At 35.6% G+C, this 27,577-nt stretch overlaps 1 protein-coding gene across 2 annotated transcripts in view; it reads right to left on the reverse strand.

The window, feature by feature from the left end:
- Positions 1–27,577, reverse strand: part of AKAP6 (A-kinase anchoring protein 6) — a gene marked incomplete at its 5' end in the record, with an annotated part of 220,913 nt that overhangs the window by 121,426 nt on the left and 71,910 nt on the right. For both annotated transcript variants that reach the window (XM_080346163.1, XM_080346162.1), the window contains 2 exons: positions 14,744–14,907; positions 16,176–16,272. In XM_080346163.1, coding sequence (XP_080202289.1) covers positions 14,744–14,907; positions 16,176–16,272 — 261 coding nt within the window. The remainder of the gene's footprint in view (positions 1–14,743; positions 14,908–16,175; positions 16,273–27,577) is intronic.

Raw genomic sequence — 27,577 nt, forward strand, 5'->3', positions numbered from 1 at the left:
AGAAGTTCACCATGTAATTGGCAAAGCTTCAAATATAATTAAAATCTTGAAAATTAGGTTGCTGTGAAACACTGTTTGTGACCAGCAACTGTGGCCGTGTAAAACAGAGCAGTTGTGAGGGCAGGTTTGAGATACCTAGAGAAAATGAGGAACAAAAAATGAAATATTGTTGGGGATGAAAAGATACAATTCCCTAACAGTACATGGGAAAAAAGGAGAAATAAAGAAAAATTCATTTTAAAAAGACAGAAAGCATAAAGGAAGTGAAAGGAAAAAGTGAAAGAATAAATAAAGAAAAGCAAGGAAAGCAGCAAAGACAAATTAAATTTGAGGGGACAGAATTAATTTTCATAAAGAAAGAAATCTTTTTGGCTGAGTCCTGGAAGCATTAAATGTTAAAGGATTTTTGTTACTGTAGAAGTGTGAGAATTACTGGTTCAGTGAGCTCAACACGAAGCTGGAAGACAAAACTCCTGAATTCTAACTCTGGCTGGCCTAATGACTCTCCCTGTAACCGTGAGGAAGGTTGCCTCAGTTTCTTTCTCTGTAAAATCTAAAAAATACCTTTTTTCAAATGGAATTCTGAACTTTATGTATGCCACGCTTCAAAAATACCAAGCATTAGTAACTACTAATGCCATAAGCTATGTCGGCTTCCTCATATCTTTCTAAAGATGTCAGGCAGGTTATTTTGATTTCAAGCACCTTCCAATTAAGATGCTCAGGCTCAAGCAGCTCTAGCATTTTGCACAAATTCAGTTAGAAATAAATTCTGGAGTTTTTTTGTTGTTGTTGTTCATTTTGTTTTGATTGCTTGTTTTGTTTGTTGGGGCAGAAGGGTGTTTTTTGGGTTTTTTTTTTTTGTGTAAAAGAAATCTTACCTAATCAATTTAGCAGAGCAAGTATGTTCTAATCAGTTTATTTTGAATGTTCTGATCACTGCTGCTCCATTTTTCTCCTGTACACATGAAGGGAGCTATAGTCAGATTGTTGAACAAAACCTGATGAATCTAGGAGAAATACTGATATGCTGTGCTTAGAAATAAGATACTAAATGTCAGATATTTAAAATCTGCATGTCACCGTTATACATTATTTGCTCTATGAGAGGATATTTTGGCACAAAATACATGAAAAAGGTCCATATAATGCCTTACTCCAGTATATGGAAAAGAATGACCTAAATGAGCCCTTTATTAATTTAAAGGCTGTAAATATCTCTTAATGTCTTGGATAAATTCCCACCTGCTCTTTCCTTAGAAAAAAATCTTGAAAACTGAAAGGGGGGAAATAATACAATTTCCTGTTGCCAATGCTGCTACTATTTCGAAGACAACACAGGAAACGGTTCTTCAAATGATTGTTCTACACTAATATGCTATCTCCTAAAACCTCAACTTCTTTCATAGTATTTCTGTTACATTGATTGAGGTTTCCTCTATAATGGAGCTACTTAACTAAGTAATGTGACAAAAGAGAACAGAGAGAGGGCCTTCAAACTAAGCTGCTTATGACAAACCTCCTGTCTCAAAGGGGTTAAGGTAGATTTTTTTCTTAAGAAGACTGTAGGAAAGTGTAACATTCTATTCAGTTCTGGAAAATACTACAAGTAGGATTTCTGAATATAGAAGCTTGTCAAGTAGACAGTTTACTGCACTGGAAGAAAATGGAGCAAGAAGGATTTTTTTTATTATTTGTATAAAATATACTGTTCTTCCAGGCTGTAGTGAAATAGTTTCTATTTAATTGCAGAGAAATCCTAAGAAGGTTACAGCAGTGAAACATTAAAATTCTAAGGGCAACTAATAACATTAAAACTTTATAGCCCCAGATAGAATAATTTAGACAAAAACAACATGAACATATGTTTTGTGTAATAATAACAAACATTTATAGCTGTCAAGAGAGAAAAACACAGGTTTATGCACACCTTAATGGCGTGCATGGGTGAGCATGAGTATATTTAAAACATAATATATTACAAAATTGACAGCAGGCATGACTCTTCTGGGTACTATGTTAAATCAATGAATAAATTACCAAAAGTGTGCTGTGGCTGTTTGGATGTGTAATTGAGCTTAACGTATGTAGTGTTATTTCAAAAGAAACTGTTCAAGGAGTTTCTAGACCAATCCACTATGCATCTTTACTAAGCTGTTTACAAATAACAATAAATGAAACTGTCTCACAGTAGGAAGGAAGTTTAGTTATATGCATTACGTAAATGGGAGAAAAGTTAATTTTAATACGTTTTTCAAGAATTAAAAGCAAACTTGTAATATCGCTAGGATTCACTGAATTGGAAATGAACATTTTTTATGTTCGGTTTTAGATTTATTTTAATTAGCTGATACTCTACACAAAAAGTCATTGTAGCAACACACTTCAGGAATAAGTCCACTGAGATAAATATGGATGCTTCATATAATACCTATACTAGACGAAGAATAAAGGTCAAAATGAATGAACTAGCAAAAACATTAACTTAAATATAGTTTCTATTTTCTTAATACATTTCAAGTCCGAGAGAAAAAAAACCCAGATTTTAAAAACATATTATTGGATTAGAAACCTATGAAAGCAACTGTTAAACCTTATTGTTGTCTAGTTAATAACAAAAAATAACAGATTTGCAAACTAACCTATTAATTGTCATATTTAGAAAAAAGCTGGGCATACACTGCCATTCCTTTTTTCAGGGCTGTTTCACCTTACTACATCCAGAGTTTGTAAAACAGAAACTGTTCCTATTTTCTTGCATCCCTCTTTGTATTTTGATGTTCTAGTAGTGCTTGGTTATTATACAATGCTCTAAACTCTTGCACCTCAAATCTAAGATAGCAAGGGCAGCCTGTACCGGTTAATACTCAACACCCTTGCAGTCTCCTGGAAAATTTGCCAAACCAGTCACAAGGACAGAAAAGACTAAGTCGACCTCAGTCACCTTCATCTTGCCTCCCTCCTCTGAACTGATGGTCCTCGAATGTAAGCAATCATAAATGCACAATTCGAGACTTGTGTTGCGTATCATAGCTTTAAGTCATAGTATTTCAGAACACATGGTGACGAACTCTTTAGGAGATCTGAACTTGTTCCTTTGCCATTTTTTCTCTCCTTTATCACCACTTTTCTTCATTTCATAAGGGATGATGTGACCTGTCAGCATCAACCATATTGGTGATGATCTTAGGGCTCATAAACTCAAGGATTAAGGCATTCTGTTATAAATGCCTGGCTCCTTTCTATAACACGACTGTAAAGAGGAAATGAAGAAGAGGTTGAAGAAATGGAGTGTACATGCCCAGATGAGCTATTCTTTCTGTCTGGCCTGATGACGGTTCATAAAACATACTATGGGGTGATTATAAAAGAATACGGCACACCACCTGTCTCCTGGTCAGAAATCCCATTTTACATTTAAAGCCATCTTAGGTTAACTGTCATTAATGTTTACAGCTGCCCATGGGATGTGGCTAAGTACAGTACTACCACACATATTTTTCTACAGTTACTTCCAGGTGTTTAAGAAACAAGTCTATATTTCTAAATGTGATCCAGTCCCCATTGTATCTCCCACATTAGTTACACTACCATGGGTAAGTATCATTATCAATAAATTAGGAGCATCTGAGATATTATGAGAAAGGCTTGATTAAAACCCTGGAAAATTACAAAAACAAAATAAATATTATCCACAAGTTACTATATCTGACATATAACCTTGCATGTGATTTTACCATAAGCATCTTGCAGTCTTTTAATACGTACGTTTATGTTTCACCAAGTGCCCTACTGAAAAGGTTGTTTATCTTTTTCATAATGTAGATACACATAGAGAAGTCAGGTCATAAAATGCTCAGCATTGTATTTGGTTGCCTTCTAATGAAGTAGCTTAAAAAACTAGCAAAATCTGTAACATCACTCTGAATCTAAAGTTTAACTGTAGACAAGTGTACTATGCCACAAGACATTTAAGAAGAAGTCAGATTTAAATTGCAGGATGTCCAAGTAGATTTTTCCTTCAAACATTGTTTTACCTGATTTCTCTTTTGTGACCACCCCCGTGAAGAATAGCTGCTTCAAGTATACAGTTGAGACTAGAACTGAAAGATTCTACAGATTAAGTAATCGTTAGATGTTGTTCTGAAAGACTAAAATAGGAACTGAATTGAAAGAAAAAAAAAAAAAGGGAAATGCCACCCAATCACACTGAATATAAAAGTAATTAAAATACTTTAAAAAGAATAAAAACATGCAGAAGATAAAATTTACCTTCATCTAATAGTATCTTTGTTCCCATCAATGATCTTTTTGTTCTCTGTTACACATTTAATCATTCCTAGATATCAACCATAACAGCAAAAACTCAAATACTGAACTGATAATTAAACACAGTAATATTTGTTTTAGTTTATTCTGTAGATATGAACACTTAATTTAATGAACAAATACAATGAAAGTAAAATTTCTTTTTAAAGATCAGAGGAGTGCCATGCCACTCACTCTTCAATTGAATAAAGCAGTAATTTTTGTTTTCAACACAGTAATATAATTTTAAGAAAATGACAAAGATAGAATGTTATTAACAGAAGTAACAATCTTTAGTAATGACAATTGGCAATAGCATCCATATTAAACTGCCATTTTTAAAGTACAAGATTTTTAGGAGACTATATAAAAGGGAAAAACTAGCTTTTTAAACATGATTTTTTAAAAAGCATAAGGGAACAGTTTGGCACCAAAAAAAGCGAAAGCATCTCAATACAGGAGGTAAGCTGAGTTGACTCCACTGAAGCCTGTGCTACTAGAGGTGATCAGGATGAGAAGCACGAGGTGATACTGCATTGCTACTACCAGAGCTAGAAAAAGCAAAACAGGCTAGTGGAGAAAGTAGAAGAAAACCTTGTAAACCCAACCTCTAGCTCTTATGCCACATTATCCAAATGATCCAAAGTATTTATCATTGTGATAACTGGTAAACAACATATGGGTAGAACTCACATTCAGACTTTATTGTCTGAGCTGACCAAAATCATTTTTTTCTGCAAATCAGCTACGATGTCTATAGAGTACTCGCTTTCAGTCCTACTGCACTTCCGTCTGGGTCTGACCAGGCAGTGAACCCTTGAGAAGAGTCTCCCCACACACACCTTTTGTTTCACTTGTGATCCCGGTGAAATCCCGAACTATTTTGCAGAGCAACAGACAGCATGGAGGGTAAAGGAGGAAGAATAAGAAATGAGGAAGGAAAGTTAACTGAAAACATCTGAATTTCAAATAATTTGCTTCTTTAGCCATCACTATCTATAAAGCTGTCATGGTTTAACCCTAGCCAGCAACTAAACACCACGCAGCCACTCCCTCACTCCTTTCTGGTGGGATGGGGAGAGAATCAGAAGGGTAACAGTAGAGAAAACTTGTGGGCTGAGATAAAGACAGTTTAATAAGTAAAGCGAAAACCACACATGCAAGCAAAGCAAAGCAAAGCAAAGAATTGATTCACCACTTTCCATTAGCAAGCCAGGTGTTCAGTCACCTCTGGGACAGCAGGAATCCACTATGCATAAGGGCTACTTAACAAACCCCATCACTCTCAAAGACCTTCCCTTTCCCTTGCTTTATACACAGCACAACATCACATGGTGTGGAATATCTCTTTTTGGTCAGCTGGGGTCAGCTGTCCCAGCTGTGTCACCCCCCACATTCCTGTGCATCCCCAGCCCACTCACTGGTGGCAGGGTGTGAGGAGCAGAAAAGGCCTTGACTCTGTGTAAGAATTGCTCAGCAATAATGAAAAGATCCCTGTATTATCAACACTTTCCAGCATAAAGCCAAAACACAGCCCTACACTAACTACTATGAAAAAAATTATCACAGTCAAAACCAGCACAAAAGCAAACTACAAACTTGTTCCAGCAAGACATTTTCAGTCAGCTAGGATTCTTTCTTTTTACTTGCTTATTTATGAATTTATTTTAGTGCATTCCATCAACTTCTGGATTCCATGTCAAAAAATAAATAAAGAAAATAAAAAGCTCTGTTTCTCCTGTGGCTGTAAAAACTTTGCTTTCAAGAGGCCTTGATTCTGAGCCCACACAGGAAAGGAGAGGAGTAATAGCTCTGCCAGGCTAGCCTACAAACTTCTGCTTTGGAGTGGGAGATGTCCAGTTTTCAGTAAAATTAATCTGTGTTTTTGTGTGTGCATGCTATTAAAAACTTATTAAATGTCGATTTCTCTGGAAATCTGAGAAGCACTTGAAACAATAGGCAGACATGAATAAGAGAAGCCTTCCACCAAGATTCACTGAGGAAAAGTGAGGAAAAATATTGAAAAATAACAGAACAAAAATGCATCGATACAAATGTATAGAGAAAGCAGAATGAACAAATACAGGTAAAATAGAAAAATCAAGGCCTCTGAGTGGTTAATACTTAGTTTAAGTTACTTAAGGTCAATGTGTTCATATGAATACATGCACAAATAGAGTCATGTTTTTATATTTTCAAATACAGGCCAAACCCAGCTGGGATTTTTGCCTAAATAAAGCTTGTTAGAGTTGGTCCAGTTATGCCTGTGAAGTTACAATAGCCTAACGTACTTTCAGAGTTTCAGATAATAGTGTTCAAAGATTTAAACAGCATTATGATAAAATTTGCCCCTTGGGCGTATGTCAGTTTAAATATCTGTTCTCATCAAGTTCTAAGTCTGCACTTGTTCTCAGTGGAGTGATTTAGATTTAAAACATCTTTCAAACTGAACTTGATCTACATTTTAAAAGAAAGTAGTCTTCCTTATTCCTAAAGTCAAAAATCCTAATTTCTTTGCTAACTGTTTAAGCATAACTGTTTCTATTAACAGTGCTGGCATTGAAAGAGCCTACAGTTGCCAAAAAGTAATCAATATCCAGTATCTAGAATGACCAAGGTGTAAAAATTATAGAAGCATATTATAAATACCACAGATATCTTTGAGTCCATGTTCACATCTTCAGCTATGACTTCTGATATATTTGCAGTAAATATTAGAATATGTTGGTTTAAAAACATATCTATATTTTATAACAGGATAGAATATTGTGCTCAATAGGAGATACAATTTCACTGGAAAAATATGAATTTTAAATTGTGGCTCTCTACATTTTATACTTGGTAGTGAGTTTAATAAACCAGATATAAGGTTACTTTTAGATTCAATGGAAAAAACTGAGGACCTCTGCTACTGTTTGAGAAATTTGGCTTGTTAAAGATGACTGAAATTATTTTAGATACCATGAAAACACTACTGTCATACAGAATTCACAGCAAATATGTAAGGAGGTTGATGGATATATGAGAAAACAACCTCTGTGAGCTAAAATAGGACCCAGGTTTGCTTAACTAAGACTTTAGGGATACAATTTCATTAAATACTAGCAAAATATTTAGTTAACTTGTGGCAAAGAGAAGTTTTAACAGGGCTCATGTAACGTGAAAGAAAATGTTTAGGATAGAGCTCATATTCATTTGTCTACTCTTACTGCAGTCCAAAAACTGGTTGCTCAGCTTCATTCCTTTCTCTGCAAAGGCAGACTCTGAATTAAACACAAAATTGTTCCTCCTGCCCACTAAAAGTCAGGCAATTAACAACTCAGGAGAAACCGTGTCTGGTAACTAGTAGCGAATCTACCATGTGGAAGTTGACGGTACATGCAACAGCCCTAAATCTGATTTTTTTTCTTTCAATAATTCAGAAAAATATCTACAGCTAGTTAAACAAAAGAAATGTTTTCAAGACACAGCTCTCTCAGATATGCAACATTTCAAATCTATCAGCAGTAAATGACTTCCAAAAGCAACGGTAGAGTGTTACTAATCCATTTACAAGCACATCTGCACAACCCCGCACCTTAGCCATTTAAAAATGTAGTTGTTATCACAACATATTGTCCCCAAAACAATGGGTTAGATCATCCTAGGTGGCCACAGAAAAGCAGGCTGTGGATTTCCAGCCTCCTTCCCCATGAAGCAGCCCACTACCGGCACGGGCCACAAGAGGCTCACAGAGGCACAAGATGAGGCTACCAAGGACACAGCTTGATTTACAGTGCTGTGTAAATCCTCTGAGCAGCCAGCTGGAATGTAATATTCGTCCTCCAGAAAAGGAACAGTAGTTCTACCACCCACCTCTTGCAGGCTGCGGTGGAGACAAAACCCTCGTGAAAGAGCGGACCAAAGGAAGGTTTTAAGGTTCAGTTTGCTTGTGCCTGTGTTTGCAAAAAAGGCTTCGGTCTAATGACCCTGAAATTAAAATTTTACAAGCTTGGAAACTTATAATCTTTCACCCCAAAATTGCTTGTTCAGTGAAAGCATTTTAACTAAGGAAGAACTTGTTCAACTGCATAATTCCTTTACTCTAGGATAGATGAAAAATACAAGACAGAAGAATCTTACCAGTTGAGGAGGTATTCTGTGAATATTCTGTGCAATGTATACATTTAAGATTGCATTCACTTAGAAATTTGAAGGAAACTTTCTGTACATAGAAAATTACAAGGCTACTTTGGCTTTGCAGGGGTTTTTGAAAGCTTCTGCTTAACTGAAGAAATTTTTTTGTGATTAAGAGAGGCACTTTCTTGGCAAGGCACAGATCTTGTCAATAAAAACCCCTGTATATTTTATACCTATCAGTAGATCACATTTATCTGTATTTTTTGTTCCTACAATTAAGACACACTCAAAGTCAGTTCAAGTCAATTTTCCAAATCCAGGCTGTCCTTTTAGCAAGGCCAGCTTCTGCTAATACACTTATTCTATAACATCCTTCTGTTTCCTTTTTTTCATCCACTGTAAAATGGTGTGAAAAATTATGGTTTCACCTCTCAAATCCCTCCTGAAGATACTTTTTATTACAATGATGCCTAGGCCTGTGCACACTCAAGGTGATATCCGTAAGATTAAAAATACATAACTTACAAAGCAAGGTATTAAAAACTAGTGAATTGAGGAACTTGAAGTGTCTAACTGCATTAAAAGACAGAAATATTCCTGCTTCTTTCTTAGGTTCTTTTCATTGTTACATTAACATAGCTTGTTTTGAATCTCTTGGAAATTCTTAACATCTTATATTTGGATAACAACTAGTACAAAAATAACTCAGCTGTTTTCACATGCTACAGTAAAAAGACTAAAAGACAAGTTTATTCCTTGCAAAACCAAAATGTTGTCTATTGATTTATAGGAGGATTTTGGAAATATCACTACCCTTTTTATCCATTTTACCAACTCATCCATGGTTCAAATCCCCAACACAGAAGCTGACAGATCAAAAATACTGTAATGTCACATACTAAAACACCTGAAGTCAAGCAAAATAATAACAGTAGATGCATTTTTTCCTGGTATGGCAGAATTAATGTTATTGTTTGTACTTAGGAGTGAGATAACAGTATCTTTAGTCTAGACTTCCAGAGTTCCAAAAGATTCAGAAATGAAATGTCACATGAATGATTTTAAATGTTTGGCTTTTAGGCACAATAGTACTATTTATGTACACACAGCATTTTAAATATTCAACAATTTAAGACTATGCCTCAACGGTGATATAGCAGAACCTTCTGTTCCAATTACAGGAAATCACTTCCCCTATTACCATCTTTTGAAGTAGTGAATGGTGAGCCACTGACTTGCTGTAATACTTTTCAGCACACAAATACTTCGTAAGGTATTATAAGGTGTTTTATTCAACAGTACAAAGTAGTAACAATTTAACTGTGCCCAAGACTACCTAGTTGTTCTGAACAGAAGAGACTAATACACTCAGCTGAAACTGCAAAGAATTAAGGTGGCAGATGGCAATTACTGATACTGGAAGTAAGCCTGGGTAAAGGTGGTTGAAATTTCAGTTTAATGTCTGATCTATAAGGTGTTGCATTCACGGCATAAAACTCTCTCGTGTCTAGATGGGAATGTGGCTCATTACGGAACAATTAGAGAAAAAAATCACTTCTGCTCAAGCACAAATACCAACTTTCCTTGTGCAATTCTTTTCCAATAAAAGCCTTGATTAAGGCATGAGAAAACTGTAGACCAGGACAGCATGTGTACCACCAGATGAAATTCCCTTTCTATATGTCTGTTCAATGTCAGAGACGGAAGTTGGATTTCCATTTATCTTTCCATTATCTTTCAAATTGTTACTGATGAAGTGATGGCTATTTACTTGACATTTTATTCCACAATATTAAGAACATGAGACACAGCACTGAATGCATGTGTCTGATCCTGAGTTTGTGCATGTGGAAGACAGAGAAGGAGAGATTCTAAGTTAAATAAATAAATTCAGTGTGAGGCATGAAATTGTAGAAGTCCACTGTGACTTAAGAAACTCCAGCAACCCAAGTAAAATGATGGCTCTAGCATATGCTATTCCTGCCCTTTCACTAGAAGCAACTAACTCAAGAAGAAGAGAATGAAGGCGAGTTACACTTGCCATTTGAAAACTTAAAAGTACTGACCACTACAATAATACATGCAATCCTCCAATTGCATCTACTGGATGCATTACTGTGCAATCTGCTCTAGGCGAACCTGCTTTAATAGGTAGGTTGATCTAGATGATCTCCACAGGTCCCTTCCAACCTGAACCTTTCTGTGGCACTAGAAACACAGTTTTCAAAGTAGTTATATAAGTAACATTATATTATGAAATCATGCTCTCTGTGACCTGTTGACAATATTTAAGACTGTCCCAATAACAGACTTTCCCTGTTTGTAAATATTGGAAGACATTAGAAAAAATACTGGTGTGTTGCCTTTAATATTACAGTGCATGCATCATACTTATGTCTGCAGATTAGAAACACAGCTGATAAAAGACACTGAGAAATAGAATCTATTCACAAATACGATGTTTCATCAGAGAGATGCCAAAACACTTCATTTATACATTCATTTTGTATCAAAATGAATGTATAAATGTAGTCATAGCAGCACGACTGGATGGCCAGGGCAAGTTACAAGTCTGAAGTCCTACAGAAAGGACTGCTACCATTCTCTAACCTCTGCTCTGTCTTGTCCATTGCACAAATAAATCCTCATATTAAAACACTGAGCAGGATATAATTGTTCTGGACTGCAGTGTTTAGTCCTCCCACAAGGTCTGAGCCCAGTGTCACCATAAAACTGTCTGTCAAGGAGCCTTTCCACTATCCCAAACTGTGGTAGATATTTCTGCGTACTGAAGACTATTTGTTTAGAATGGCTGTAAAAAATGTAAAATTATGTGTAACTGAGTGGGATGTAATCCTGGAAGTGTGGGGTGCTTCACTACACCAGTTTTCTTTTTATCTTTGTACAAAGGTTTGTTTAATAATTTCAGACTCTGTTGTCCTGGACCATCTACAATTTCTGTAATTTCAGATTTACTTCATTAAACATATTTTTACATCTTCTAATATTCTTCAAATCCTTGGTGCTTCTGTCATTAATCCACTGACAGCCAAGTCCACTATAGAGTTAAGACAATCTTCGTAAGCGTGCTTTTTACCTGAGACAACTAAGTCAGATTTCCATTTCCATTTTCTAAGCATTAGGCCCAATGCCTTAACCTGTTCCAAGTATATTTCTCTGTGGTTAGAATGGAAAAGTAGAAATGTTTTAAGTAATATAGCAATTTTTCTGGAAAGTAACATGTCCAGAAGTACATATTACATATCTATTTCTAGAGTTCACCATGATTTTTTTAACCTACCAGTCTCTGGGTTCTGATGTCATGCTCTGAACTGTTACACAAAAAAACCCCAAAACTTAATTTGAATATTTACTTGCAGAACAAAAATATCCATATCCAAAAATTATACTCATGAACTAATTGTCCAAACAAATGCTGGAAAGCAGAACTTACAAGTGACCCAAATAATACTATTCCATGTGTTTTTGAATGAAGTAGTTTCACCGAACTAAGAGTTACATAGATAAAAATAATATTCAAGCAGTAATACAGCCATTAGATAAGAAAGTACTTTGCTATTTTTCAATAACACTCTACTGTTTATTGAAAACAATACTGTTCCAGTAGAACTTTCCTGATGGAGAAGTGGCCCAATTATAAACAGATCAGGTACAGAACAAGTGGTGTCAAACTTCTCCAGAAGGTGAAAAAACACAACATACAGACATCTATTCAAACATTCCTCTTATTTTTCAGATATTTTAATTGCATCAGGAGAAAACCCCTACTGTTAGCTAAGTGTCTTAAGATTCTGAAAGAAAGACAGATGTATTGTATGTCATGTTTACTACTCATAACTTTAGATCACTGCTTGTTGGAATATATCATGGAAATTCTGAGACTTATTTTTTAAAGGTACTTCTCAATGGGATATGAAGGCAAAACCTTATATCCTCCAATTTAAGTTGAATACAGCAATTGTTTATTTATAAAAACTACAGAATAATAGTTTCAGAAAATACTTAAAGAGATTGCACTTTTTTTCTAAGATTGTACAGAGAATGTAAAACATTAGAAATGCTTAAGCATCGGAAATATTTAAAGTCCCTTCAGTCTTCTATAGCAATCACTATAATCGACCATGAAACTTACATAAAATAAAACAAAACAATGTCATAAGCAAAATCTGAATTCTTGAATAGAAATGCTTATAATATATTTCTGGAGTGCAGAGTGTCCCTCTCTCCCTTCAACTCTTCATTGCTTGCATAAAAGATGCCATAGCACTATGAAAACATGTTTGAAAAGTCCTGAGGGAAAAGTTTCCTAGGGTCTTTGAAATTCCTTCTTTTCCTATTTCTTTACAGATTTCTAACACCAACACTGTTCCTGTAGCTTCTCAAACAAGGCAAAAAGAAAAATACCCTCTAGATATAATCTTTAGATTTCCTATTATACTTCTCAGGCTCCTTTTGGCTTTTGAAATAAATGCAAACTGAAATCTACAGTTATATTACCAGTTATGTTTTGAATTTAGGTTATCTTTCAGCATGAAGAAGTAGATGGTATTTGAGTGCGCTACTGCCCACACCTAGAAGGATCATATAGGAATGTAATTTAATGAATTAAATAACCTGCGAATACTTTTTTGTTTGGTCATTTCTTGACTACTTGTGGTTTCATTAAACTGTAGGCAGAAAAAGAAAAGCATTCCTTCAGGTTCCTATCTCTGTCATAAAAAGCAGAGAGTAAGGAGCTCCCAGCTATCTAAAGTAAAAATTTACTGCAACATAAAAAATACCTCCATTTCTCCCTTTTCAAGCAAATATTTTAATATAATATTAATTATTCCATAATTTTCATAGCAAAATCAAGCTGGACTTTAGAACATTTTAAATGTCATAATTTTGAATAAGCAGTTAGAATTTGGCCATAGATGAGTCAAGCTGTTCAGAGATATAGGCTCATATTATCAGTGCGGCAGAAAATTAACTTTGAGCCAGTCTGTCTACTTTAACAGACCTAATTAGGAAACCACGTGTTGCTCCACCGCCTACTTCCTAAAGTAAGAGCTATGTGGCACAGGAGTATTTTCCACCATGCAAGTGATGAGGGATATCAGTTCAAATTGTGTCTCCTGCATATAGGTCTTTTCCTATATTTTTGTTTCATTGTTATCCTTGGCTCCTCCTCCACCATCTCTAAGATCATTCTGGCTATGAAGAATTATTATGAGAAAGCACCAGAACATTTCATGTAATCCTAGCTAAGAGTCACTCTACAAACTACTCCCTAGGAAGCACTGACTATCAATTCAAAGAATTGTCTGGTGTCAGATTCAGAAAATCTGCTCAGCCCAATCTCTGTTAATTCTAGAAACAGGAATCTTTAATTTTGCTATAAATTTCAGCCTGCTGCATGCCAAGATCTTCAGAGTTATTGGATTGCTCTGCTGTATATTCTTTGCTTAGAATGCATTGGAAAAATCAACACTTTCCAATGCATCCTCCCCCAAACACCTTTGTTTACTACTGATGGTAACGAAAGGTCATGGACCCTATGCCAGAACTTGCCATTGTGGATAGTGTCCCTACATTGCTTGCACCAATTTGAATAAGCATGTTTTGTATTTTTTTTGTGTTTAAAATGCTCTTACAAATACTAAGTTTGGCAACTGGTAAGTACTATAGTCCTCTTTAATAATTAATATTCACAAAATGATGATAGGTGTCAACACCTTATTCTTAAAGTACTTGTATTCAACACATGCACTATTAAGGAGAACTTAAATTCAGAGCAAAAAGATTTGTGAAAAGGCATATGACCTTCTTCCCACTACAATGGCCATCCCCTAATTAAGCAATGCATCTGATAGTCATTAACAGGAATGAGATAATGAATCACTTTCTCTCTTCTTTGTTAATTTGCTGTAACCAAGCGGCTAATGGATGTCAGAGCTGAGTGATTGCACTGATTATAGTGATTTATAGTTGCAACAAAACAATTTAAAACCATTCTGATTATTCATGTTAAAGATGCTTTATGTTTTGTTTACTAAATGTTTTATGTTCCCCCTCATGCCCCTCTACACACAATGAGACGGGTCTTCCTGGAAAACTTGAAAGTTCTATCATTTTTATATTGTTTCAAAGTAAGGCAATTCATTTTGTTTATTAAAAAAAAAAAAGAAAAAAGAAAAAAAAAAGTTTACCTAGTAGAAATAAAAAGCCTTAGGGTGGAAAAAAAACTTCAGTGGTACCTAGTTCAAAAGAAGACGTAAATAAGAGGAAATAAGGCAAACTTCAAGCCACTTACCTTAGGGCTCCCAGTCCCTTCCTCATTCTCTGCAGACACATCAGTAGCCAGTATCTCTGCTTTGATGATATCCAGAGCCCTAAGAATCCAGCTGTGTTGCCGTTTGATTTGCCTCTGTAGTTCCTTCCATTGACTTGCAATCATCTGCAGCATGTCCTTCAGTCCTTCTCCAAAATGAAGGGAAAAAAAGTAAAAGCTGTAAACTCAGCTGCATCTTTAAATATTATTCTTTATTCCAAGAATTAGCAGGGCATTTAAAATAATAAATGCAATGAGAATATTAATGTATTGTCTCAGAAATAAATCCGAGCACTACTATTGTTCATACTGCAAAACAATGCTACAGGGTCAAAACATTTCTTTCAGCTGTCATATTAGATTTTGGCTATTTTTCAGCTGACAATTTCAAGAAAAGGAAAATCCCACATAAACTGTGATTTCTATGCAGTAGGGAACACTGGTAATCTCACCCTCTAATAGCTAGTCTTTATCTCAAAACATTTCATAATCTTCCAAATAAGTTTTTCTTACCTCCAATTCCTGTCAATGTTTTCTGTAGTTTATACATTATCACTTTCTAAGTATATGATGACATGCACTACTCTTCTCTGCTATGGTTTCTACAGCTTTTTGGAACTATACATAGAAGTCACTAATTTCCTATAACTTTCACCTTACACAGATCTGCCTGATGCTGTGAAACAATAGAGGTACAGTGTACAATGTGATCACAAAACAGTAGACCAAAGGATAACTTCAACGTGAACAAAAAGTATGCTAAGTAGGCCAAAATTAAGATGGCATTCTGTAGCAGTATATGCTGTTTAAATCCCTATTATCATACAAGTCATGCAAACATCTAAAAATGTAGGGAGTGATGGGGACAGAGCAAGGGGAATCAGTGTATCTCTCCCCCTCCTCTTGATTTAGGGCCTCTGCAGGAAAAGACAAGCCTAATCAAAGGAAAAGGGTATTTTTAATTTTAGTCTATTCCCCTTAAATATATTAAATCGCTGTAAGAATTAGTTTAAGTGGCAAAATAAAGCTTTGCCAATGCAATTACCAATGCAGAGTATGTGTATATATATATATATGAAATCTTAATTCATTATCTTCATATTATTTCCATAGCACCTACATCAAAGAATATGTCAGTGTGAAGTTTTTCAGTGATGTGATTTCAATTCAAACACAGCTGAGCAGCAAGACCAAAATAAAATGAACAGACTATTTGCAGGCAGTATTTCATTTTATAAGTATCACTGCATTGTATGCAGTATATGAAACATTTATAAATCTTGAAGGTCAATCTGATAATGTAAATATTAATAATACATAAGGAAGTGAATATATGCAGTAATTTACAGCAATGCTTCTTCAGTCTTTAATAGTCTGGAGACATAAAGACTTGCAATATTTCAGAAGGATTTACCTGATTTGTGAGATACAATAAGCTCAAGAAGTTGACGTCCTTCTTCTACCACTGCCTCTTTTAAAGCACAGTGGCTATCTACATTCAACTTAAAACTCTGAAGAAAAAAAGAAAAAGAAAAAAAGAGAGTAAAAAAACCTCCTTATCAGACATTGGAGAGGCAGTTATCATAAAACACATGTCCAAAATTACTTGCTGCTTTTTATCAAGAACCACATCCCCATATACCCAACAGCCAGACTAATTTGTGATACTAAAAGCTATTGATATTTTGGATCTGTGCTCAAAATGTTTCCATTATATCAGCAAAGTGCATCTGTGTTGAAACAGCTGACAAATCTAGAAATTCATTAGGTTTTATGAAAAGTCACAACCCACAGGCTATATCTGGAGTAACAGTGTTCTATAAAATACACTAAATTTATGCCACCACATATGAGCTCTGTTTTTTTCAGATTTCTTTGAAATGTTGGCGATAGCACTATTTATGAAACCATAAAAAAATTACAGCATTGAATACATTGGCCTTATGTGCACTCATACAAATCTATTAATATTGTGTTTCTGAGTTAACTCTCATATCCAGTCTCAAAGAACAAATCAGAGTGCTTTAGATCTCTGCATTCTTAATTTGCAAAGCAAGTATTTTTCAGCCTTTTTTGCACTAATATTTTTACTAGTTTACAAAGGAGTTCTGCTTTAACAGTGATTAAAGTATTTCATTTCTTTTTGAAATTTATTTTTTATTTTTACAAATTGCATCAAAACCTAGTAATAGAGGAACTAGAAACTTAATCTACTATATGTTATGTCATTTCATACAACACTGATAACTTGAATAAGTTTGTGAATTATTTGCCAGAGCTTCTCACTCACTTACTGAACGTAAGAAAGAGAAACATAATACAATAAAGGGGTACTTGCTGTATTTAATGATAAATCATGTGCAGCCCTGAACACACATACACATGCAATTCTTTTTCTCTTTGAAATGTCCATGGAATGAACGAAAATAATATTTAACCTCTTGGAAGAAAAGAGTGTTGCCTTCTCTTGGGAATGAGTTAACTGCCAGAGATGAAAGGAAACTTTCAAGTTTTCAAGCAAGTACACATTTGTAGCATCTAGTTTTTATAAAACTTATACTTCTCCAAAGACCATGCTAGTACTGAAGTAGCAGACACCACAAAATACTCAAAAGCTCTAATTTCTTAGGGAAGCGACCATTCCTTTCTTTCCTAACTCCTGTAGTCAGGCTGATTGGCATAGCAGAAAATAATATTGCCAGAATGGTAATAAAACGATGTTCTTTTACTGTATTTGTCATGGTTGAAAGAGGCATGTTGCTCAGACAGACTCTTAACAGTCGTTCAGGCAGCAGTGTACCTGACAGTTAGTGACAGAATGTTTTCAGGAATTCTCCATTTAAATACAGAGCAATGAACAGGAATTCAATACCTTCAGCACTTTGTCTAGCCCAATTTTCCTTGTATGGGCACCTGAATATATTGGTTTGTACCATCTGTTGAACAACTGGGTCAGCCAAGAGGAGTTAAAAAGGAAAAAGGATGCCTAGCTTATGTCTGGTATTTTCTTAAATCTAGAGTTTCATGAACCCAAACCTAGAAGTTATTTTTCCTTCATGAGAGCATATCTGAACAAGCACTGACAATATTTAATTTGCTGTTTACTTAAAACAGGCTTGTACTGAATAGTTTGTAATCACGCACTTCACAGGAAATGCACTATGCGTGTGCCTCACACAGCAAAAGAGAACCTAAAGGACCTGAGAGTAGGTTGTGTAATTTCATATAATTGAAGTTGAGTATAGATGCAGCTGGATGTGGCAGTGTCTCAAGATGATGTGGATGTGTTTGATAAGAAAATTGGAAAAGATGAGATATTCTTTTTCACTAGAAAAAAAACCACACACACACACAAAAAAAAAGCTGTCCTAGAAGAGATTCATTTAACATAACATACCAGATACTACAATATGGCTTGATTTTCAGGTGCACTTATTAACCAGTATTAATGTTAAAATGCAGAAGCAAAATATGATGAACATAGAGGGGGCCAAAATGTTGGGGTTTGACTAGCAATATTCTACTCGTGCAAAATTCTGATTTTATGGGTAAATTATGTACAGCACAAATACCATGAACATACATGAAATTTAGCAGAAGTACACTCTTATCAGCACAGAAGCATCAAAAGGAGGGAACCATTCATATAATTATAAATGCAAACAGAAATGAAGGAAATTGTCAGTTGATGTAGTGGAGCATGAATTTTGGCTTTAGATTTATATAAGTATATATAATTCATCATGGGTGGTAATTTCCTAAGAAAGAGGAACAAAGGGACAAGAAAATCTGGAAAGGAGAGCCCTCAATTAGCACATCAGTACTCGTGGTTCCTCACACCTGTGGGGCTGAAAAGCAGACACATGAAAAAAGCAGACAGAGTTGAAGATGTAATAAGTATTACATGTATATACAATGGAGAGATGCAAATTTGCACAGCTAAAGATAAAATCAGACCAAATAATTGGAATGGAGGAGGACCTTCAAACACAGAGGTCCTCTCCCATCATGGATATTTCCCATTCCCTACTGTTTGTTTATAGCACTTGGAAAATTGTAACTCTAACTGCGTGTGACCCAGGTATTCTGCTCCCCTCCTCCTCTGATCTTGCCTGATAATGAATGGAGCCTTTGCATCTGAAGAGAGGAAAGGAGAAGAGGAGGGAAGTCAATTAATCAAAGCCATTTTTCCAGACACATTTGCAGCTATGAAGCAGTCTAAATATCACACGAGCACATATACATTATGGAAAATGCACATGCCTTGGCCTGACAGCAGCTTTTTAAACAACACATTAATGTCATCCCTAGCACTACAGTATATATAATGCAGTTTACAAGCTGCAACAAGCAAAATTTCCTTCTGAAGTTCTCTGCACTTTTCCCAGTCAGCATGCACTTGTATATAAATATCAACAGTTCCTATTTATCAAGAAAGTACAAGTGAGGCAGGAAACATGCAGTTTTACTAAAGCTATGGAGGTGTAAATAAACGGGAATAAAGACCCCAAAGGTACAAGTACAAAGCCCCAGAAGTGCTGTCTTCTGTTGACTGCATGCAGCAAAGGAGCTTAGCCTTCACAGAATTAAGCTGTCCCCTGACTTTTAGGAAATCAGCTGATCCATCGGACAAAAATACTCCAGAACCTCCATGGGGAAAAAAGTACCTCCTGGGTTCTGGACGCACTAAAAATAAGAGATCGCTTTTCCAGCGTATATTAATCTCTCCCTCTCAGCTAATTTGTCTGTACAACTGGAAATCAGAAGAATTATTTGAAAAAATATTCAAAGTTCCCCTGAGGATTTATTTTATGGCTGTAGATACATAAATTTAGGAAACTTCTATTGAGTCAGTATCCTACAGTATGTATACATCAAGCTCTGCTATGCAATCTTTCACTGTTTTGAAACCCTCTGTTCTTAGCAAATCCTTGTGATTTGGTAAAACACAACCCAGGTGTTGACTTACTCATATCTGCAGAAAGGGCAGTCAATTATTAAATGTTTTAGTTTCCAGAGGCACACAGACTTTTTATAAGCATGTGGGGTTTTTTTAAAGTCATGAAGTGTCCAACTAATTATTTCCAGTGTACTTTGTGTCTCTGAAACACAAATGAACAAGTAGGTATCGTGTGAACCTACAACGTATACGTAAATATAGATTAGTTCAAATGACATGGCACTATACACCTATTGCCAGAGTAAGATAGTGCATTAAAAGAAATATTTTCTCAGTCAATCATACTATTAGCATGTGTGGTGTGCTGGGGTACCCCTGAGACCAAATTTTCTTGAGGTTCATTTTTGGTGTGTTCAAATACATTTGAAGAACATGGCACAGACAATTAAAATTATCTAAGTGACCTATACTTTTAGAATTTGAAATAGAAAGCTGAATTTAACATTTCCTAATAGTCATTTATTTTTTTGGAGAAAAGCACAATATTACTAAAATATGGACTTGTATATTTAGGTACAGTTGAATGCATATTTTGGCTAAGAATGTAGCACTTTTAATTATAACATTCACTGTGACAAATATAATTCAATTTTGAAATTTAGAGTCATGGGAACAGTTTCTGGTGGGGAAAAAAAAAAAAAAAGTGATTCTTTGACTATGACAATCCTGGAAGGATAACCAAACTCCCACAAATATTATCAGCAATGCTACGTTTTGGATAGGGAGACAGCTTCAACACACAGTAAAATTCTAAGAAAATGGAACAACTAACTTGTGCCACTTATTTGTTAACTATATGCTATATACCAATAATCTCCAAGAAAAAAAAAGTTGAAAGTTCGATTTTTTTTTAATTACAATATTTCATTTGTCATAAACAGACTATAACTTCAAACAGTTCCTGAAAATATATTCTTATATTCTTAATATACAGTTACTTTTGCAACTGTATTGGTCGTGGTAGTTACCTCCCAATAGCTTGCTATGATGAAATACCAAGAATTCAGCTTTTGGCTATAGAAAGGTAGTTGTCTATTTCTTTTTTCTTTTTTTTTTCCTTTCTTTCTTTATTTTTTTTTTAAGTTTGTTGTTGTTTTGTTTTGTTTTGCTTGGGTATTTTGTTTGGAATGTCTGGGTTTGGATGAGGAACAACACATACAGACGCAGACAGAGATGCACATACACAAGGTTCTTGTTAGCAACTAGAGCAGAGCCAGGCAGAGCTGAGCAGAGCTGAGCCAGGCTGAGCAGACTTTTACTAACAGTTCTCAATTTATAGGTTTACAGATACAGGCCTGGACCGAGAGGTTAGACAGGATGTTTTTTCAAAAAATGTTATTCCAAACACACCACACTCGTGTCTGTTTTCAGCCATGTTCCCATGCATATCTTGTGAGCAGCGTTCCAACCCACTCATTCACACACCCAGGCCCAACATTCATACATCATACGTATGGGAGCGGTTTCCCAACCTGAGATATCGTTCTCACTGGCCTGGGCTTTCACTCCTTACACTCATAAAACACATACTTGTGTATAACCTGTCCAAGGCCTCTTAGCTGGAACCGCACATCCTGCCATTTCCACAGTTTTGTTATAGTGGGCTTTGTTTGTTTTGTTTGTTTGTTTTCTTGAGGAGTTCTTACTACACAGAAAGTCTCTGTTTGGTCACTGCCTAGAATTTACGTACTCAAGTTAATAACCTAATAAGCCATGTAATAATGTAATGGTATTTTCATACTCCTGAACACTACCTACCAATGACACTCAGTAAATAAAAAAAATAACTACCATGTAAGCTGCCCTTATATTAACATGGAAATGGTCATATATTCAGTATTCCAATAACATAATACTAAATATATAATTAATTGGTCAATGGTTATATGAAATTGATATTCGTATGCAATTTGTACATGGGAGAAGATCCTATATTCTATGAAATAGTGCATTTCACACATTACATCTACAAATGTATCATCAAACTATTTGACTTTTTAACAATTGGGAAATACCTTATTTAGGGAAGCCTCACATTTTTCATCAAGGGTATAAAGCCTACTTAGTATTAGAAGTCACTAGGATAAGTTTTCCTGAGAATTAAACCTTGCATGTTAAATGGTTCCAGTCAATGTCTCCTTTATTTGTGTTTTCCATAAAACCTAGGTGCCTACAAAATTTTTATTTTCCCCTCTTCCTTTAAGCTGTGTTTCTCTCTGAGTGACATTCTACCTGATCTGGGAACCTCACTACTGAAATCCCATAATCATCATCTCATGCTGGCATTGTGCCACTGTAGATGTAGATCAGATGGAAGATGTTTGACTGCCTAGACAATTTCTTTGTGTAAGTTTATCATTCATTTGAACATAATATTAATTGAATGTTCTGAGTTGAAAATGTTTAGTAACGATATAATTATAGCAACCCTGGGAATGATTTTACCTTCTGATCACTGATACTCAATATTCTTTTTGCCTGGGAGTGTGTTTAGGAAGAGACAAAGTGGTGGGAGTTCAGTGAAGAGTAAACAAAATATGTTTGAAGGTGGAAATGGTGAAAGACTATAAGAAATAAACAGCACTGACTAAATGATGATTAAGAGAAAGGACCAGTATTATCTGTTTATATTCCATGAAACTGAACACCAAGCAGAACGAAAACTTACTAGCATAGTACAGTATCAGAGGGTCTATGTTTTGAATGCATAATTTTAGATGTAGAGAAAAAGGATAGTTAACCCAGCTCTCCAAAAAGCCTATTTTGTAGATTTAGTTTAGAAGGCATTGAGGTTATTTTTGCAGATACTTCATATTTCAAACTCACATAAATTCTTCTGCTGCAACTCTCTTTTTTTGTCTTTCATTATATAAATTTCTCTTTTCTTTTTTCTGTCTAAACACTTTACATGGTCAGAACCAAAAAGAAAAAGTTAATGTGAGCCTTCCTAAATTGAATCTCAGTTCGTTTCCTATCAAGAGACAACAAGGGATGGAAGAACACAGGCAGAAAAGCACATGGTAAAATGGCTATACAATGAAACAATGCCTAAGTTGCCATAAGCATGCTGAACTGCACATCCAGTCCTCCGTATCTAACTGTCCTTGATAATTTCTAGTCTTCTTGAGATACTCAGGAAATAACCTTCAGAAATCAGTCTTCTGACTCCTTTTTCTATGAAGATGACATTTGCCTGGCTGATCTTACATGTTTCTAGACACACTTCTTCCACCTGGGGAACCGCCATGCCCAAAAGCTATTTCAACAAAACATGCCTAAGTTGTATTGTCCCACCACATCCAGAAAAAAGAAGCCAAACAAGAGAAAAGAGCTTTCCAGCCCAAAGATAAATTCATGGAGCATAGTAGCCTTCCAAATATAAATTTATAAACTTACAGAACAAAAAGCACCAACTGGCACTAAATAACACTATGCATTTTTAGAACAATCCTTAAAGGATTTTAGTTCTATTAAAATTTCAGAGGAATATGAGGGAAATGTAATTTGCTTTTTATATATCTACAGATACAAGTTTTTACACAATTAAAAGGTGAACTAAAATGCCTTCTTAATAAAATATATCTAATAAACTGAGATCTCAAATTATTAACCCAATTCATCTGCAGCATTAAGAAATGAAAAAAATGAATATAGCAGATGCAAAAAAACCACTTTATCTATCAAGACCTCCATTCATGCCCTGAATTTTCTATACTTGTGCTGAAAGCTTGGGCAATGCAAACACCAAAACACAGATAGCAATTGTATTACTTCTAGTACTTAAAGCGTGAATGATATTATGCCTCGGAGAGACGTAGCACAGAACCCATGGGAGTGGACCATAGCTCTTGGTAGGTAAGTAAAAGCAAATACAGTTTAAATGTTGCTGAAAGTGTGCTTGTTTGTCCTTTGAGATTGCAGCATTATATTTTATAATGATTTCCAATCTCAGATTTTTTTTCAAATTAAATTTCATTTGACTTTCAAAAACAAATGACAGATTATATCTACATTGATCATACCAGCATATTAAAATTTCAGGCAATAGCATACATTTTAATAGACATAAAAATTAAAATGGAGTTCCTACATAAGCAATTTATTAATAAATATTACTTTCAAATAAAATTTTTAAAGATGTTTCAAAAGTTGTTACAGTGATAAATTAGTGTAGAGAGCATGACCAAGTTGTCATTCAAAGAGTGATTATTCTGCAATTGCTATAAAGCTTCAAAGTCAGAACTCATGTGAAATACTTTTACACTGAAATTTCCTGATCGAGTTAGTTCAAAGCATTTTATAGTGGCAGTTTGATTTTGTTATATTTTTATAGGCACTGAATGCCCTGCATGCAAACCGTGTCTTCTGGAGGCCAGACACACAATGGACTCAGTGGAATCCTGAACTTTCACCACTCAGACTTACAGTATCTGTGCTTTGGGAAACCTCAGCACCCAGGCGTGTTACAGCTTACAGTTGTGAGACTTGAGAAAGGATGAACATTTGTAACACTGCCAAATCGAGTTACCCTGCCTTGTTCAGCTTCATCCATGTGTGCAAATAAATTTAAATATTTCTGAAAGTCTGAACAATCCGGGTTTTAATGTGATCTGTGACAGCGGTTGGCCTTGTTTTCTAAGAAAACTCTATCAGGTATTTAATGCACACTCAGAAGAATATAACACCCTCTATACTGCATGGAAAAGAACACTGTGTTTTAAGGATCTCATCACTCCCTTCTCCAAAGCAATAAACATTAGCTCAAAAGCACCTTGGATATCAGTGAAAATAAAATTCTAATTTTTAAAAACCTCAAACATGATTAATTAAACAAACAAACATAAAGAGCAATAGAGTTATTCTTGAGACATACATCAAACTTGTTCATATACTATATTTCCATACACTTAGATCAAAAGACTTCAAAATCCTCACAAGTGATAGAGTTTTAATTTTGGACATTACAATTTTCCCTTCTCCTTCAGTAGAAGAAGCAGAGCTACTTTAGGATGACACTCTAATAAGCTTTCTCTCTGGTTAAATGCCTCCTCCATCCAGAGACACCAGCAGCTCCCAGAACTAGCAAAGCTGGGACAGCCTCCTGTTAACAACCAAATGTAACAGGCAGGCTTAAGAGTGCTAACTTTTATTCTGGGGTTCTATCTCCTTTCTATGCAGAACTATGTAAATTTGGGGTGGTAGCAAAGGGAAGAAAAGGAGTCTTGGGAAGGTCTGAACCAAACAAAATACAAAGTAAATGCAATATTCTTTTTTTTTCTTCATAGCTGTACAAAGTATCTCCACAGCGCTAGGTATCTGCAAAGTTGGAAGACAGGTTTAGAAAAAAGTAGCACTCTTAACAGTCTCCTTTTGATGTTCTCTGGAACTTCAGTTCAAGGAACAGAAAAATTTACATAGAGGTTACTGGGTTTTTAGATTTTAAAAGCTGAATTGTAGGCACAACTGACAATATACATGCATTTGCTTTCATTAAGGTTGATGTCTTACTTCCTATTAATTCCTTTTATTTGCCTGTGCTATTTTAAAACTGCTAGGTTTAGTCTACATCTCTGATTAACATGTTCTGCAGACTGCTTCCTGTATAAAAGTACATACCTTCAGGAACCTATGCATACCCAAAATACCTTTCAAAATAACAGCATAAAGTTAAAAGATTCAAAATAAAAACAGGCTAAACAAATTCAAACTAAAGTCCTTAGAAATGCAAGAGATTACTCCACTCATGGTGCTCAGACTATTTAGCACCATCATCCTGCAGATATTATTGGGTATTTTGAGAAAAAAAAAAATATAAATTGGCTGCCAAGGACACTGGAAATGCCCACATAGCAAAAGCACAGTACGTAACTTAGCCATTTGAGAGGCTTTAATACCTTTAATAAAATTACTGTTACCACCACTACCACAAAGACAGCCAGTAGATTAGCCCAAGGCATGTGTATTTAACCTTATTTTCAATGAGAAAAGGTATTTAATACTTCTCTAAACTGACATTTTTCAGAAAATGAGATTTTCCAGGGAGATGAGAATGATTTTTCTTTTTTCAGACATAGCAGACTTGTTACAAACAGACAATCAGTTATCACGAGGTATCACAGAAGCATCATTACTTCACCAATACAATTTCTTAAACATGAAAATACAATCTATTTTCTCTGTCAAAGCATTTACTGTTTACAGCTAAGAAAGTGCTGAGCCATGATGTGGCCAGAAACATTTATATTGGACACAGGAAAATTCTTCTTTCATTTCTCTTTAGATACAAAACTCCCACATATTAAGAAGAACTTTGTTTTGGAGTGGAAATGACATCTAAACTTCCTATGCAGAAGAGAAGCAAATGCTACTGTGAATCAACTTGCATAATTTGTTTTGAAATACTAGTGATACTTTATGATATTTTTAAGATTGTAGCATGTAAAGTAAATATGGTGACTGAGAAGGTTAATTTAATGAAACAATTCTGGGCATAAAAACACTAACGTGGCACAAAACTTGCAACTAAATTGAGGTAAAAAATACACACAGGGATCACGTAATTTATTAGAAAAGAAAACAAAGAAATTCTGATTCATGGAAATTATCATCTAGCATACCCAAACAACAGTTCATACTGCAATGACTCTATGCAATCCTAGGCGCTGTTCTATTTGCTATTCTGGTTTCAACTAAGCATAACATACATTTTTTCCTCTCCACCAAAAATGAACAAACAAATAACCATGATGTGAAAAACTGATTATTTTCAAGGAGGCCATTCTCCTCCATTCTTTCCACGAGTGACAAACCAATCCCCTTTGTGCTATCTGGAGAAACAGGAAACCACCAACTGCCATCTTTTCTAAGGATGTCATATATCCACAGTTAGGAGAGTGAGGTGAAACATTGAGAGCAGCCCTGCGGAGAGGACTTGGGGATACACATGGATGAAAAGGTGGACATGAGCTGGCAATGTGCACTCGCAGCCCAGAAAGCCAACCGTATCCTGGGCTGCATCAAGAGCAGAGTGGCCAGCAGGCTGAGGGAGGTGATTCTGCCCCTTTGCTCTACTCTGGGGAGGCCCCAGCTGGAGTCCTGTGTCCAGCTCTGGAGTCCTCAGTACAGGAGAGACATGGACCTGTTGGAGACAGGCCAGAGAAGGCCACAAAAATGATCAGAGGGCTGTAACACCTCTCCTATCAGGACAGGCTGAGAGAGTTGGGGTTGTTCAGCCTGGAAATGAGAAGGCTCCAGGGAGACCTTATCATGGCCTTTCAATACCCAAAGTGGGCTTCTAAGAAGGATGGGGACAGACTTTTTACCAGGGCCTGTTGCAACAGGTCACGGAGTAACGGTTTTAAACTAAAAGAAGGGAGAATCAGGTCAGATATGAGGAAGAAATTTTTTACAATGATGGTGGTAAAACACTGGCACAGGTTGCTTAGAGAGGTGGTAGATGCCCCATTCCTGGAGACATTCAAGGCCAGGCTGGCTGGGACTCTGAGCAACCTGATCTAGTTGAAGATGTCCCTGCTCATTGCAGGGGTTTGGATTAGGTGACCTTTGAAAGTCCCTTCCAACCCAAACTCTTCTACGATTCTGTGATTTGCTCTCCTCCATATTGCAAACTTAAATGTAAGCAGGCTAAAGCCACCATCTTACTCGAAAAGGTAAAAAGCAACAGCTACTTTGTAAGAAAGTACATCAGCATGGGAACCTCTGACCATTATTTAGTTGGTTTTGAAGAAAAAATGCAAAATCTATCATTACTGTTTCTCTATATATGTATCTTTATATATATATCTTTTTATAGTAACTACTCCTACATTTATACAGTCCTGAAATTACATTTGGCT

This window comes from Nesoenas mayeri (genome assembly GCF_963082525.1).
Source record: "Nesoenas mayeri genome assembly, chromosome: 5".
Taxonomy (NCBI): domain Eukaryota; kingdom Metazoa; phylum Chordata; class Aves; order Columbiformes; family Columbidae; genus Nesoenas; species Nesoenas mayeri.